This window comes from Chiloscyllium plagiosum, unplaced genomic scaffold, assembly GCF_037043375.1.
Source record: "Chiloscyllium plagiosum isolate Xiang-an unplaced genomic scaffold, Cpla_swu_hap1 HiC_scaffold_13, whole genome shotgun sequence".
NCBI lineage: Eukaryota > Metazoa > Chordata > Chondrichthyes > Orectolobiformes > Hemiscylliidae > Chiloscyllium > Chiloscyllium plagiosum.
The window spans coordinates 62,697,890-62,714,343 of record NW_028270151.1 but is presented as its reverse complement, the minus strand read 5'-3'; the positions used below and the strand labels follow the sequence as shown (position 1 = coordinate 62,714,343).

At 37.5% G+C, this 16,454-nt stretch overlaps 1 protein-coding gene across 1 annotated transcript in view; it reads right to left on the bottom strand.

Moving 5' to 3' along the window:
* cul3b (cullin 3b) overlaps nt 1-16,454 on the bottom strand; it is a 62,456-nt gene that overhangs the window by 29,283 nt on the left and 16,719 nt on the right. Inside the window, exons 2-4 of the mRNA XM_087993676.1 lie at nt 10,712-10,909; nt 10,282-10,395; nt 2,165-2,325 (exon numbers count right to left, since the gene is read on the bottom strand). Coding sequence (XP_087849802.1) covers nt 2,165-2,325; nt 10,282-10,395; nt 10,712-10,909 — 473 coding nt within the window. The remainder of the gene's footprint in view (nt 1-2,164; nt 2,326-10,281; nt 10,396-10,711; nt 10,910-16,454) is intronic.

Genomic DNA, 16,454 nt, shown 5'->3' with positions numbered 1-16,454 from the left:
GTTGGCAGTAGATTCGCAAAACCGATGTCTGAAATACTCAAAAACTGTAAAACGTGCTAATAAATTTCAATAGCTCCAGTTTAACTAATGAACACATGAAAACACCTAGCTGAAACTCATATGAAGATATTTATGGCTCTGTTCCACTTTATTATTTTTTTTCTGGAGGTTGTGCAGAAAATTTAGACATCCAGAAGAATGCAGATTTGAATGGCAAACCACGTGTTGAGGTAATAGGCTTCAAGGATTGTGATTTATACAATGCAATGCCTGAGCACCTGAAAGAACAGTTGCCAACTGGAGCAAGAAAAGGGAAAAACATGCAAGTCCTCAGTCAGAGGGACAGACAGTTTAAGGGATTGTGCAGATTCATATATCTATAGTGGCGCTACACAACAAAAAGATTTAAGTGTTGATACTAGGCCATTGTTAATTATAAAACATGTACCATACAAGTAAATTGTATATTGTTACATTATTGTTCAATTCCAAACATATGAACAACCCACAAAAAGTTTCAGGTGAGTGTACACAGTGTGTAGCCCAAATCGTCTACTACAATGGTACTGTATTCCCTTGCTGCATTTCTAATACCTCTAAAGCCCTAACAGTCAACAAATATCTGAATATTTCCTTCTTGAAGACCATAATGACCTTTTGATCTAGCACTCTTGCTAGCAATGTCTTTCATATACATTTAAAATTCATTTGAAAAAATGTTTCTCTTGTATTCCCTATTCTTTTATCCATAAACTTAAAATAGAACACAGCAATTACGGTGCTGCTTATAGCAAAAAACACTTACTAAGATACAAAACTGCCCAGGCTTTTCATAAGTTGAAATGGGTTACAAAAGTAATTCTGATATTCTCTTTTGAAGCAAAAGATAAATCTGGGATAATGATTTTTTTCTCATGTGGTATTCATTTGTCAGTGAACTGTTACTTGACAGATTTTCCTAAACTCCATAGGAGTCGCCTTCTTGGACCTAACCAAATTAATAATTAGCATAACTGTCAAGAAATGGAGCTGTCAAGATTATGTCTACAAAAATGTCAACATTTCAAAAATCATTCCATTCTAATTTAATTTTGAAACGTTACTTAAAGTTTTTGCAGTGTTATAAACCTCCTCAAGTTAAGACAAAATGGACCAATGAAGAGAGTCACATGTCTATTATGTTCCACTTGACAACAAGTCTGTGGTTTGGTTATTATGGAATCTGGGGCCCATTTGGAAACTTACTGGGAGAAAGGTATAAAATGTTCACAATGGAAGAAAAAGGCAAGAGCAGTTTGTCTGTCTGCAATTAGCCTGTCAGTCCTCACGTTTTTGCAACAGAATGACAGGTTGAGAGAGAGAGAGAGATAAAAGGTTACAGTACTGACAAAAGGTGGCTACAAATTCTTTGGATGCTCTTAGAAAAGACTTTTGTCAAAGAGACACTATAAAGATTGGAAAGATTTCCCTTGCAAAGGAGGGAGGAAAAGTCACCTATGTGGATCTTACACCTGACAGCAGCATTAGAAATTCCCCAAAAGCTGAGGGACATCCCTTTTTATAGGTCACTCAGCATTACAACTCACTGACACAGGGTGATGACAATTCATTGTAAACTTGCAGAGGCTGTGGTCAGTTTCCTTGAAAGACTGTATGAAAGTGGCATGGATGTATCAGAACTGTTAAGGAACTAGTAAGACTAACATTTCTGTTATTTACAGCATTCATTGCATGCTAGGAATTATTTGTTAATTTTGCACATAGTTAGTAAATTAAAAGTAAGTTTTAAAACTTGATTTCTTGGTGTGCAACTTCTTTAAATCGATGGTAGGAATTTAGTTTTTAAAATAATTCATTCTGGGGATGTGGGCACTACTGATTATGCCAACATTTATTGTCCATCCCTAAATACCCTGGAGTTTAAAGGCATCAATGTCTATGAGGCTCATGACAGTTCAGCACAGCTCTGTAATTAACAAATTAATTTGACCATATACCTCAAAAGTACAATACAAATTCACAAACATGTAAAAAACATTTTAGTTTAATAAGTTTAGCCAGTTTAATAAACTTCATAAAACAAAAGGAAATGGATTAATATGTACAGTGATATAATACACAATTTAGAATTGGAACCAACTAATGAGTGACTGACTCAATTTACCTGTCTACTACCTCTCCTTTCCTCTCTCTTGCAATCATATCCAGAAGAGTCTGGCGTAAGTGGTCTCGAATGCAACCATAGCGCACTACCTGATCTCTGAAAATGATCAACCCCAAGTTGTAAACATTCTCTACGTTATTCTGTTGTACATACACGCGATCCTGCAATGAGAACAAAAATGAAAATGATAGTTGTTTGGTCGAAGTTTCACACTGTATCTTTACAACTGTTTAAAATAAACCTCAGAATTTATATTCCTTATATATAATGGAGGCCTCAAGCAAATTCTTCTGTTCAGCTTTTAACAAACGACAGCATAATTTGTGGAACCTTAAAAATGTGTACTAAGTGCTATAATACTAAAGATTCAACATATCCTTATCCAATGTGAAATGAAAGGCATATCATCAAGATAAGGCATGGCTGCAAAGCAGAAGCTGGAATTATAAAAACACAGAGGAACCTCGATTATCCGGCATTCGGTTATCCGAATTTCGGATTATCCGGCAAGATTGCAAGGTCCCAATACTTGGCTAAACTGTGTTAGCCAGCATTCGATTATCCGAACATTCAATTATCCGACAAAATATTCCCTGCTTGTGTCGTCTGGATAATCGAGATTCCTCAGTATATGAAAGACCAGAATCTTTTTTCACAGCAAGATCAACAGTTTAAATTTCTTATTACATGGAAAATAAATAACATTTAACTCTTCCCACTCTCAAGGTGGAAGCCCATTTTCAAGCTGTTACTACAAACTTAAATGGGCCATTTTTCTGTTACAAAAAGAAATCTTAGAAGACTGTATTTCAGCTCGAAAACAAAGGGGGAAGAGAGAGAGAAAGAAAAAGGGGAAAAAGATAGGAAGCAAGAGATAGAGTAGTTACAAATGCACATACAACTGTGGAGAAAGACATTTTCTATTGTTATAATTTAGAATAGATCACCACGTTTGTTGAGTCTAAGGTGCTCAAATTTTTAAAATCGACTGATCTCAACCCTGGCCCTCGCTACTGTTTCAAAAGAGACAAAATAATAGCTTTTTGACGCTGTTAATTTAGGTGTTTCTTGGCCATTCTTCCATCAGCACAAGTGAAGTGTTGGAGATTATGCACCAGGATCTTGTTAATAATATTTCATATTAAAAATTACAACCTGCTTGCTAGTTTGAAAAGAGTCAAATGCTTAATCAACATCATAAAAAAAATTCACAAAATTCAACACAAGACTTAATGGCTTCAACGAATATTTAAATTCATCTAGATGCAATTAAGTCAAAACATATACAACAAAAACTAAATTAAAGTGTTCCAAATCACCAGTATTTAAAATTCTGAGAACTGAATAGATTAACTATTTGAGTTATTGGATGTAGGTTTGCTCGCTGAGCTGGGAGGTTAGTTTTCATTTGAAAATGAGCAAGCAAACCTCCATCCAGAAACTCAACCTGAGCTACAAATCTTCTCAAAACTCGCTATTTGAGGTATAAACAATGAAAACAACTATTACTATTTGATAAAAGAGTTGACAAAATTAGATAACAAAAACATTTCTTTGGTGCAAGGGCCCAGAAGAAAAGCGGTATTGCCTTAAAAGTTGAATGCCACATTGCATGAATCAAATTAGAACATAGTTTTTCACATTAAGGTTACATTAAATATTGAATAATCCCACCAAAATTATGTGAATCCTACGCAAACTCAGATTTTGAAACTTTAGAATGGTAAATGTTTGTTAAGCAGTAGTGCCAAGGGGACATGGAGCAAAGATGGAGGCTGGGGAAAAGGGTTGTGTGGGAGGGAATGGAGTTAAAATACCAGTCATTAAATATAATTTTGGAAGAAGCCAAATGGTCTACTCATGTTCTTATGCAAGTCATGATACTTCATGGATGGACAGACAAAAAAAAGGTAATATTTTAAGCCCAAAACACAACTAAATTTTAATGTGGACATGCATTTTCATTTGAAAATGAGCAAGCAAACCTACATCCAGAAACTCAACCTGATCTACAAATCTTCTCAAAACTTGCTATTTGAGATATGAACAATGAAAAAAAACTAATAATTTTTTTTCAACACCGATTAATCAAAAATGCCAATATTAGACATGTGAATCATCTTAGATGCAGAGAGATGCTTTCATTTGATTGAGAATCCAAAACGAGTAAATAAAAATAAAGGCATAAGAATAAATCCAATATGGAACTTATGAGAGATTTCTTTCATCCAGATATAAGAATGTGGAGCTTGCCATCATTTTGAGTGGCTGAGGCAAACAGCCAACTTATATACAAGGGGAAATTAGACAGTCACTTGAGGGAAAAAGAAATAGAAGAAAATGCTGATAAAGGTGACAAACTGCAGATTGGGAACAGACTCATGTGAAGCATAAATTCCAGCACAAATCAACTAGGCCAAATGGTTGGCATCTGTGCTGAAACATCTGTGGAATATTTAGAGTTTTTAAATACCTATTTGGGCTAGCCACAGCTAAGACTAAATGGATACATGCCGGATTTCTTCCAGCAACCTAACGCAATAACCAACAATTTAAATCTATATACTACTAATGAGCAAAAACAGTAGATGCTAAGGTGGAAAACTCATTAGTGTTTATCAATACAAATGGGAGGAACAAATATATAAGAGGAATCTGCAGAGTGAAACTAAATGGAAGTGAGCTGCACTGGAAAACAGGTAGACAAGTATTGAATGGTCAAGGAATTGGAGAGGAGAAGCACTAGAAATAGAGTGCCATGTTCAGGCAATTATGCTGCCTCCCCAATTTTGACCAAAGGTCTGCTCAGTACCATGAGAAAAGATGAACCTATACTTCAGAGCACTGAACAAGGACAGGTGAAAGCGCCAATACAAGGCAACTTACACTGCTTCATTAATTAGTTCCTAATATGAATAATACCAAATGCGATATTAAAACTAAGATATCCCACACTGATGGCAATTATTTACTTTAAACGTACAGGATAGAGTTAAAGAAAAAAAATTTCAGTGCAACCAATTAGCGATCACTTTCAGGAACATGTATTCCTTTAAAAGGGCCTCAACCTCTGATTATGGTTCTATAGTAGTACGAACATTGCAGCAGAGACTGGAGGTCAATATTAGAGGCACAAACTAATTTTCTGCCAAACTAAGCGGCATTAAATTCTGAGCATTTTTACAATGGACATTATCTTTTGGTATCTCTTAAAGGACATCCTTTTTTAGTTTACTCTTTTGGTAAAACTGTTACTGTTTAATAGCATGACATAACTGAGTGCCTAGAAATGTTCTCAATTTTCTTAAAAGTGTACTCTTCCACGGGATGTGTTGTCCTTGACAAGGACAGCATTTATTGTGCATCATTAATTGCCTTTGAGAAGGACCTATAATCTTGAACTACTGCAGTCCTTGTGGTGAAGTTACACTCAGTAGTATCAGGAAGAGAATTAAAGAACTCTGATCCAGTAACAGTAATTTAGTTCCAAATCAGAATATTGTGATGCTTGGAGAGGAACTTGCAGCTGGTGGTGTTCTCATGCATCTGCTCCCTTGGCCTTTCACATGGTCAAAGTGGTAGGTTTGGAAAGTACTGTTGAATAAGCCTTGAGTGAGTTGCTGCAGTGCACCTTGTAGATGGCATATATTGGATGACCATATGATATAGGAGCAGAATTATGCCATTCTGCCAGGTAGTCATCTGGTTGGAGTCAGACATAATTGCTAATAACTAATTTGGTTGGGTACGTTTCTATGGGTAGTCCTTATAGTTTTACAGGACAAACTAAAATAGTTTAAGAGCCGAGTCTCAGAAATTTTATTGGTTGGTGAAAGAAACAGATGAAATATTGAGTAAGTTCTACCAGGCAAAGAACATCAATTGAGACAAAAATAGAATTGTACAAAGTATACGCAAATAAGAAGGACACATGATCAACTGTGTGACCCTCATATCAGAGATGTGTTACTCTTCTGCTACACTTCTCATGGCAGATTCCTCTGCTGGAACCATAGATAACACCTCACGTATATCTTTTATTTCTGCATGTTTCTGATTACCACATCATTTTGACTGGCACTACTGATTTTGTCATATAAAATCTTCTGCTCTCTAGCCCATTACAAGACCTCTCCCTTTTAGTCTGGTCATGTCCTTTTTTAACTTGCTCTTTACTTGTTGAATAGCTGCTTATCGTTCAGATAGTCACTAATTCGGATGAGGAATCTAGGACAAGCTTCTTTGTCCAGATAGTAGTTAGAGTGAAAAAGCTACCAAAAATAGTAGTTGAAGTGGATAGCATTTGTGCAATTTAAAGAGAGACAAATAAACAGTTAGAGTAGGTTATGCATTATCACTGACCAGTTGAACATGCAGCACCATCCATTCTACAGACTTCCATGCAATATCATCCAATTCTGATGAACGATTATCAACCTGAAAGGGTATTAACTGTTTTTCTCTCTCCACAGATGCTGTGCAATGCAAGTGTTTCCAGCAATTACTGAAAACAATCTATAAAAAATCATCACATGGAAGATAGAACCCCCAAAAGGAACAAACTATGAGTAGAGAATAGCAAGTTACTGCAAAGTAATAAGAAATTGGCAAAAACATTGTTCAGTGCTTGCAAAAGAGAAATTTGGAAGAAATTGATTAATGGAAGAATGAGATATATTCTAAAACAACAAAGGATAATTTAATTAAGCTGAAGGGAGACAATATACTGGAATACTTTCCAGCATCCCAAGTGAAATCAAGCAAAAATTGTGGAATGGCTAGAAACTGTATTGATGTTTTCATTGAGAATGAAAAACTGTAGAGGTTATGGACACAGTTGTTGATCAAATATTGATTTTCAGAAAAGTAAAGTGATTTAAGTTAGGAAATTGCAGTTCAGTTAAGAGAATTGGTGTGTTTAGAGAAAACGTTGGCATACGTGAAATGTTAAAATATCTGGTCTTACTTAAATACATAATCCATGAAAGATTATATCAATAAATACATACATAAAATGGGTTAGAATTATAAAAGCCTTCAATTTTCAAAGAATAGGCCCACCCATCTGTTCACCCCTTCAAGTTTGAAGGGATCATGAGAAATGACCATGAAAGTTGTCGTCTCTGTAAACCAACATCAGGAGTGCACCGTAAACAGACAGAAAATGAGTGGGGTCCTTTGTTTCATTTACTCAAGAAAAAGGAGAGAATGAATTATGACCAACGTAATTTATGCTTCTTTCTAATGAAATCATGATATCTTGTGCTGGGGTCAATTATGTTTTGGAAGGTTCTGAGATTTTTTTCCAGGGTTATTTTTAACTTTAAGGAAGCAAACATTCTGATTGAGTGGCTCATTTCTCAATCTCACTAATTTATTAGATGATGCAGTCAAGATATAACAGGACCTTCTGTATTTGTACTGATGTGTGTGCTATTTGAACTTGCACAGAAGCAGAAAGAGATTCATCAACGTCATTAATAAATACCAAACCTCTTTAAAGCATAAAACCAATCAACAAACATGGAAAACATTAATTTTTTGGACAACACAGTATTTAAAATTGGAAACAGGCATTTGTCAGAAGTTCTTTCAAACTAATACCTTTATATACACATACACACAAATTATTCTGAGCACATCTACCTACAATCAACTAACACATTTCCTCACATTTGCACAAGGCTAGAACATTTTAACTAGGCAGTTACTACACTACATCACATTTTTGCACCACATGGTAAGAGGACTCAAGCAACCTCAAACAAGAGATTCTACATCTATTTGCGAGGAATTAGTAAACGCAAATTACTGCGGATGCTGGAATTTGAAACCAAAAGAGAAAATGCTGGAAAATCTCAGCAGGCCTGGCAGCATCTGTAAGGAGAGAAAAGAGCTGACGTGTCAAGTCTAACTGACCCTTTGTCAAAGGGTCAGTTAGACACAAAACGTCAGCTCTTTTCTCTCCTTAAAGATGCTGCCTGACCTGTTGAGATTTTCCAGCATTTTCTCTTTTGGGTGCGAGGAATTGTTACTTCAGTGATTTCATGCCTTCCTGGTTGTCAACTGATAATTCCACTTGTCTTCTCATCCGTGGCCACTTTTGCTCTCCACCACCTCCCACCATTCTCCAGCTTCAGCCTCTACTCAACAACCCTGGCAAACCTCTCACCAAAAAGTACTTACTTTGGATGTAGATTTGCTCACTGAGCTGGAAGGTTAGTTTTCAGATGTTTCGGCACCACACTAGGTAACATAATCAGAAAGCCTCTGGATGATGAAGCACTGGTGGCATGGCCCGCTTTCTATTTATGTGTTTAGGTTTCCTTGGGTTGGTGATGTCATTTCCTGTGGTAACACTATTTCCTGTTCTTTTTAGCAGGAGGTGGTAAATGGGATCCAAATCAATGTATTTGTTGATACACTTCCGGTTGGAATGCCATGCTTCTAGGAATTCTCATGAATGTCTCTGTTTGGCTTGTCCTGGGATGGATGTATTGTCCCAGTCGAAGTGGTGTCCTTCCTCAGCTGTATGTAAGATACTAGTGAGTAGTTTATTTCATTTTGTGGCTAGTTGCTGTTCATGTATCCTGGTGTTTAGTTTTTTGCCGTCTGTCACATTTCTTGCAAGAAATTTTGTAAATGACATTAGTTTGCTTGTCTGTACAGGGTCTTTCAAGTTCATTAGCTGCTGTTTTAGTGTGTTGGTGGGTGTGTGGGCTACCATGATGCCAAGAGGTCTGAGTAGTCTGGCAGTCATTTCTGAGATGTCTTTGATGTAGGGGAGAGTGGCTAGGGTTTCTGGACGTGTTTTGTCTGCTAGTGTGGGTTTGTTGCTCAGAAATCGGCAGACTGTGTTTATTGGATATCCGTTCTTTGCACCTGTACAGCATATTCAAAAAGAATGGCACCCAAAAAACACACAGTCTGCTGGTTTCTCAGGAACAAACTCCAACAAGCAGACAAAACACGTCCACAAACCCTAGCCACTCTCCCTTACATCAAAGACATTTCGGAACTGACTGCCAGACTATTCAGACCCCTTGGCATCATGGTAGCCCACAAACCCACCAACACACTAAAACAGCAGCTAATGAACTTGAAAGACCTATACAGACAACAAGCAAAACTAATGTTATTTATAAGATACCTTACAAGAACTGTAACAAACACTACATTGAACAAACAGGCAGAAAACTAACCACCAGGATACATGAACATCAACTAGCCACAAAAAGACATGACCCACTCTCACTAGTATCCTTACATACAGATGAGGAATGACACCACTTCAACTGGGACAAAAAATGCATCCTAGGACAAGCCAAACAGAGGCACGCACAAGAGTTCCTAGAAGCATGGCATTCCAACCAGAACTCGCTCAACAAACACATTGACTTCAACCCCATTTACCTCTCTCCGTCCCCCCAAAAAAAAGAAAAAGAAGAAATGATATCACCACAGGAAATGACATCACCAACCCAAGGAAACCCAAACCCAAACAGAAAGCAGGCCATACCACCAGTGCTTCATCCAGAGGCTCACTGATGATGTTACCTCTTATGGTGATGAAACGTCTGAAAATGAACCTTCCAGTTCAGCAAGCAAACCTACATCAAGAACCTCAATCTGAGCTACAAATCTTCTGTAAACTCGCTAGTACTTACATTGTTAAACTTCTTGTTGCTGTCCTATCACAGGTTGTTTTATTTCCATATTCCCCGCTGACAGGTTCACTAATGAACCTATGAGCAGCAAGCTTGAGACAGAAACAGTCTTTGAACAGATGAGCGGCTTCTCACTGTCATGTGCATGTGTAAATTGTAGAGGTAGCATGAATGTGACAGCAATGCCTCACAGGCTGTTCAACAAAATATATTATAGACCATAAACAGGTTATCAAAATGGATAATTAAATGGCTAAATCAAACAAGTGTTGTAATTTTAAACAGGAACTATCAAATGAGTTCTACTGTCAAAATAATTCCATTAGATCCTTCATTCGCTGATTGCTTCCCAAAAATCACCATTCCTTACCAACATTAAAAAGTGAGTTAAATACAGTGGAAGAATGTACAACAGTATTGGTTTAAGTGACATTTATCAAGCCTACCTACCATATACATGAGGATGTCTCTTATCATCACCATTGCAGTCTGATGGTCATTCCATGCTTGATTTAAGGTCTGTAGAAAGTTATTATTTAAAGAGTTTAACACATCTTCCCGTACCTGAAAAAGAAATATGCAGTTAGTTTTTATGGGTAATGTTTTGATGAGCATCCGTAAGTAAAACTATTGATAACCAACGGTAATACTGCAGACAGACACTGGGCCAAAAAAAAATCTCCTTTTACCTTCCAGTATTTACCAATAAAGGGAAATGATTGTAAACACTTATTCCTCCAAACAGAATTATTCAGTGATTAAGCAAATCTTTATTTGTTTACATAATCTATTCACTATGAAGTCATGACAAACTTAAATTCCACTTCTAAAACATCCCACACATATACTTAAAAAAACCCTGTTTCTCAAGGGCACATACCTTATTGATCAGATGTTCAGTTACAACTTCTCTCAGTCCAGTATATAGTTTCTCACCATGCTTATGTAATACCATTGTATATGCATTTCTGTAGAGTTCCTCAAAGCTGAGCCCACTATTATTTTTGCGCTGAATCTCTTGGATGGCATTCTTTAGTAAATCCCAGATACTATTTACATACTTTTCATCCATAGTCATCTGCAAGAGAAAATATACAAATTTAACATTTTGTCAAATCAGGTTGTCAGTTTTGAAACTTTGAATAATAATTAGCTACAAGCTATGAAAAACATTTTTAAGATCAGAACTTTTTCTGATCTCAGCTATGTTAACAAAGGCTATGTTAACACTTCATTTGCTGCAAAGTATAATGAGCCAATGGAAGAAGGGGTTGCACAGGACAGGCAGGATAATTATAATTAGCCCTTGCAGCTCTTATATTCTTGTAGCAGCCAGCTCCTAATTCATCACTCAAGTGATCACTCGTGTTATGCAAAGGTGATCCATCTCAAAAACTAAATGTTGTCATTTTCCAAAGTACTGAATGTGCTATAAGCAAGATGTACAAAGAGCCATAAGTCCAAATTGCTGGGGTAACTATGCTCATCCAAACATACTAGTGCCATTAGATCAATTCTTTGCTTACCATAGCTATTCGGTTTCTATTTTCAGAAACGAGATAACTGGTGATAAAAGTTGCATTATATTAAAAGCTTAAGACATTTCAAAGAAATGTTTTCATACAGTAGTGCACACCACGCCACATAAAATGATAGTAAGAAAAGATAACTAGAAGCTTGGTCAGAGTCAAGTTTTAAAGCATATCCTGGAGAGGTAGAAGCAGAGGGGTTTTTGGGCAGAGAACACGAGAGTTTAAAGCCTAGGCACCTGAAGATACAATTCTGTATTGTTTCACAACGAAAATTGAATCCGTACAGGAAGCCAGATTGGATTGCAGAAATCAAGTGCTGGAGGACATTAAGAGTCAGTGAGGTGCTCAGCTATGAAGGGATGAAAAGCTTAAAAATCAAATTGTTGCCAAAAAGGAGAGGAGTAAGTGAGACTTATTGCAAGCTTCGGATATGTTTGAATGTATAAAAAAACACAAGGAGGTGGTCAGCTAGGAGGGCATTAGAAAAAGTGATGCAACGGATTTTTTTTCAGTTCTTTTGCTGAATATGGGTATCACTATATTATCCAGCATTTATATCCCATCCCTAATTCTTAATCACCCTCAAGCAGATGATGGCAGTGAGCTGCTTTCTTGAACTGCTGCAGTCCATGTGGTATAGATCCACCAACAATGCTGTTGGAAGAAAGGGTGCTCTAATACTAGAACTTTGGCTCAGCAGCTGTGGAAAAAAATAGCAGTATGGTGTATGACTTGGAGAGATACCTGAAGGTACAGGCGTTCTCATGCAACTCCTTCTGATCTTTGAGGTCACAGGTCGGAAGGCACTTTTGAAGGAGCCCTCTGAAGTGCATCTTGAAGATAGTTTCACACGACTGCATTGAAAATGGTGTGCAATCAAGTAGGTTGCTTTGTAGATGGTATAAAGCTCGAGTATCATTGGAGCTGCACTCATCTAGGCAACTGGACTTGTGCCTTGTACTTGACTTTGAGAAGTCAAAACAAGAGTTACTTGCTGCAAACTTCCCAGCCTCTAATCTCCTAATTTAGCCATAATATTTATGTGGTTAGTTCATGATAACTAACTCAGGATTTGGATACTGAGTGATTCAGCAATGGTTACGCTGAAATGGAGATGCTGTTATTCTCTTGATTGAGATGCGCATTGCACCCCACAAGTGCCAGACAAATGTCACTTGGCATTTATCAGCCCAAGCCTAATGTACAGTAGTCCAAATCTTGTTGCGTATGGACAAAATTTGCTTAATTTTCTGAAAATTCACAACGGACGATGAACATTGTGCAACTTTCAGTGAACATTCCATTTCGAATTTAGGATTGAGGGAAGATAGGAACTCCTGCAGCGATACTCTGGAAGTGAGATGATTGACCTGTAACAACCAAAAGTATCTCCTTTTGTTGATGTAGGACACCAACCATTGAGGAGTTCCCACCCCAAGTGCTCCTTAATGTCAGTCAACCAAAGTTGCCTCGATGTCAGGTTTGCAGCAAGTAACTCATGTTTTGACTTCTCAAAGCATCACTCTCACCTCAACTCTTTTCAGGTCTGCTCATCAGTTCTGATGACGCGTCATCAGACTCGAAATATTAACTCTGCTTTCTCTCCACAGATGCTGCCTGATCTGCTGTGTTTCTCACTTCAACTCTGTTCAGCTCTTATGTCTGTGTTTAGATCAAGGTTGTCATGAGATCAGGAACAGATTGGTCTTAGATGAACACAACTGAGCATCAGTAAACAGATTACTGCTGAGTAATGGTACTTGATAGAATTGTTGACAATCCTTCCATCAAGGTGTTGACAGAGCGTACAGAGGGATGATGTATTAATTTATCCTTGCTGTTGGTGGATGAATACAGTTGGGCAATTTTCTACATTGCTGCAAAGATGTCAATTTCAGAATTGTACTAGAATAACTTGGTTAGGGTCTAGACTTGTTGCAGAACACATCTCTTTAATATCAAATTAGGGGTGGTTCAGTGGTTAGCACTGCTGCCTCACAGCTCCAGGGACCAAGGTTCAATTCCTGCCTTGGGCGACAGTGTGTTTCCTCTGGGTGGTCCGATTTCCTCCCACAACCCAAAGATGTGCAGGTCAGGTGAATTTGCCATGCTAAATTACCCATAATGTTAAGTGCATTAGTCAGGGATAAGTATAGGGTAGGGGAATGGGTCTGGACGGGTTACTCTTCGGAGGGTGTGGACTTGTTGGGCCAAAAGGCCTGTTTCCATACTGTAGGGAATCTAATCTAATCATTGCTAATTCCATAGCCTTTGTAGCATCCAGTGCCTTCGGCTATTTCTTGATATCACATGGAATTAATCAAATAGGCTATCCATTGAAGTATTAACTGCAAACGTGAACTGTCTATGCCTTCATTCAACTCTCAAAGAATGACACTGAGGACTCTCTATAGGTCCCCAAGAACCACCATTTGTCACAGTCTGCCAATCAGAATAGATTTGCTTTACCTCAAAACTACATGTATTCAAAACAGCTTTCAATTCATGTTCATGGTTGAATCCAAATCAGTAAACTTAAAATTTTCCTTTTTTTTGTGTTGACCTTACTAAATGCCTTCTGGTAGCTTGTGATATACAATTCTTTATCCTTAATGACCTCAAAATGTTAATTAGATATGACTAAACTTACAGTGACTCCACAATCCACAGACTGATCAGTCGAGCACAGATACAGACCCTTTGATCCTACTTATCCATGCTGACCAAGTTTCCTAAACTAAACTTGCCCTATTTGCCAGAGTTTGTCCTCTAAACTTTTCCTATGCATGTACCTGTCCAAAAGTTTTTTAAATATTGTGATTTTGCCTGCTTCTACAACTTCCTCAGGCCACATACAAATCACCTTCCATGTGAAAAATGATTTAAGTGAATCTGCTACTCTTTTGTCCGTCTACTAGAAATCATTTACTTCTGTGCTATCAGCAAATGTCGATATTGTGTTTGTAAAAATTCCAAATAAATAATGAAAGTAGGGAACAAAAGCTGATTCAATACTGCTTCTGGAGATGTGACACTTCAGTTCTGTTTCCGATTTGTGTTAAATCCAAAGTTAAGGAAACTTCTGCTAAATACTCCTCTTGATACAGACGCTGCTGCACCTGAGTTTTTCCAAGTCTCTGTTTTTAATTCAGATTTGCAGCATCCACAGTATATTTTGTTTTTATTTTATGCATCTAACTCGGTTTCCCCTTACATAGTGGATCTGACTTTTTTTTAAAATGACAGGCTCATGAGATATCTTACTGATGGTTTCTAAAAAATCTTGTACACTTCGCCACTACACTACTACCTCCCCTTAATGTCATTGGAATACTAATCCAGACCATCAGGATAATGTTCTGTGGACATGAATTTGAATTCTACTACGACAGATGCCAAAATTTGAATTCAACAGAAAGCTGGTCTGATGGCAACCATGTAACCATTGTTCATTGTCATAAAAATGAGGGAAGGAAATCAGTCATCCCTCCCTGATCTGGCCTATATGACTCCAGATAATTGAAATGTGGTTGACTGTTAACTGCCCTCTGAAATGCACAAGAAAGCCACTCAATTCAAAGGTAATTAGATATGTGCAAAAATGCTGGCCCAGTAAGAGATGCCTACATCACATGAATGAATTTAAATAAATACATTTTTGAAGAGGTGACCAGACACTTAGAGGAGGTCAAGATGTTTGATGCAGTCTACTTGGATTTCAGCAAAGCTTTGATAAGATTCTGCATGGAAAGACATATATCAAAGATAAAAGCCCAGAGGATCCAAGGAAATTTGACAAATGTGTTGAGTGGCAGGAAGCAGGGGCAATAATTGTGAATATTTCTCTGAACAGATGTGCATTCCAGTGGGGTGCCACAGGGGTTAGTTTTGGGGTCCTTGCTGTTTGTCCTTCATATAAATGACTTAGACTGGAGGGTTGGTCAGTAAGTTCATAAATGATACAAAAAAATCAGTGGGGTGGTAAATAATCAGGAGGATAGCTTGGACTACAGCAGTCAGTCCCAATCATTTTGCCCTCAGCACAGACTGCAGTAACTTACCCACAACTAATTTAGGATTGATAGGTCTGCAGTTAACTGTTTTCTCTCTCTTGCCTGCTTTAAATCAAGGAGTCAATGTGCAATTTTCTGAAGTGATTCTGAAATCATGCATATTTTAAAAATTTGTTTAGACACCATGCAAGAATAGGAACTGCGTACTACATGGAAGAATGCTAAACATTAATAATGTACTGAAGTGTAAGCTGGTAGTCCATTAAAGTTTGAATGTTTAACTACTGTTAAATACGCAATGTTGGGTTTTATAGATCAATCAAGATGAGGATATTTTGTCTCCAGTCATGTGCATCTATAATTTGTTTTTGTCTAACTTCACATTGATTTCAATGGTGTAAAAAAAAGTACAAATGTGACACTTGAAATGTGGGTACCTAAATGGGGAGACAGTAGCATAGTTGTAATGTCACTGGACTCGTATTCCAAAATCTGACACTCTGAAGATATGGATTAAAGCCCCACCACAGCAACTGGTAAAGTTCAAATTCAATTAATAAATGTGGAATATAGAGCTCATGGCTGTAATCAAAACTATGACAAATATTGTCAACAGGCGTGAAGCTGGAAAAGGACAGCAGGTGAGACCAGCTGAGAAGGAGTCTCAGCTCCCCTCTGTTTTAACACGCTACCCCCAAGATTGGAACATTTATATTTTCCTTTTTCTTAAGGCATCACATTTCAATTACTCATAGAGCAAATTCCAAGATTTTCTTGATGGTTACAACGGAGTTTTAGTGCCTACTAGCCTGAATTTTATTTTTAAAAACTGTGACAAGTATGTTAAAAATGAGGGGCCGGTTAACTCAGCTGCTGCACAACTGGTTTGTGATGCACAGTGACATCAAAAGCTGGTTCAATTCTCATACCGGTTGACATTATCAGGAAGGGCCTGCCTTCTCAACTTTGCCACTCACCTGAGGTGTGGTGATCCTCAGATTAAATTTACCATCAGTTGTCTCTGACTAAAGAAAGAACAGCCCTATGGTCTTCTGGAACTACGGCAACTTGATTATTC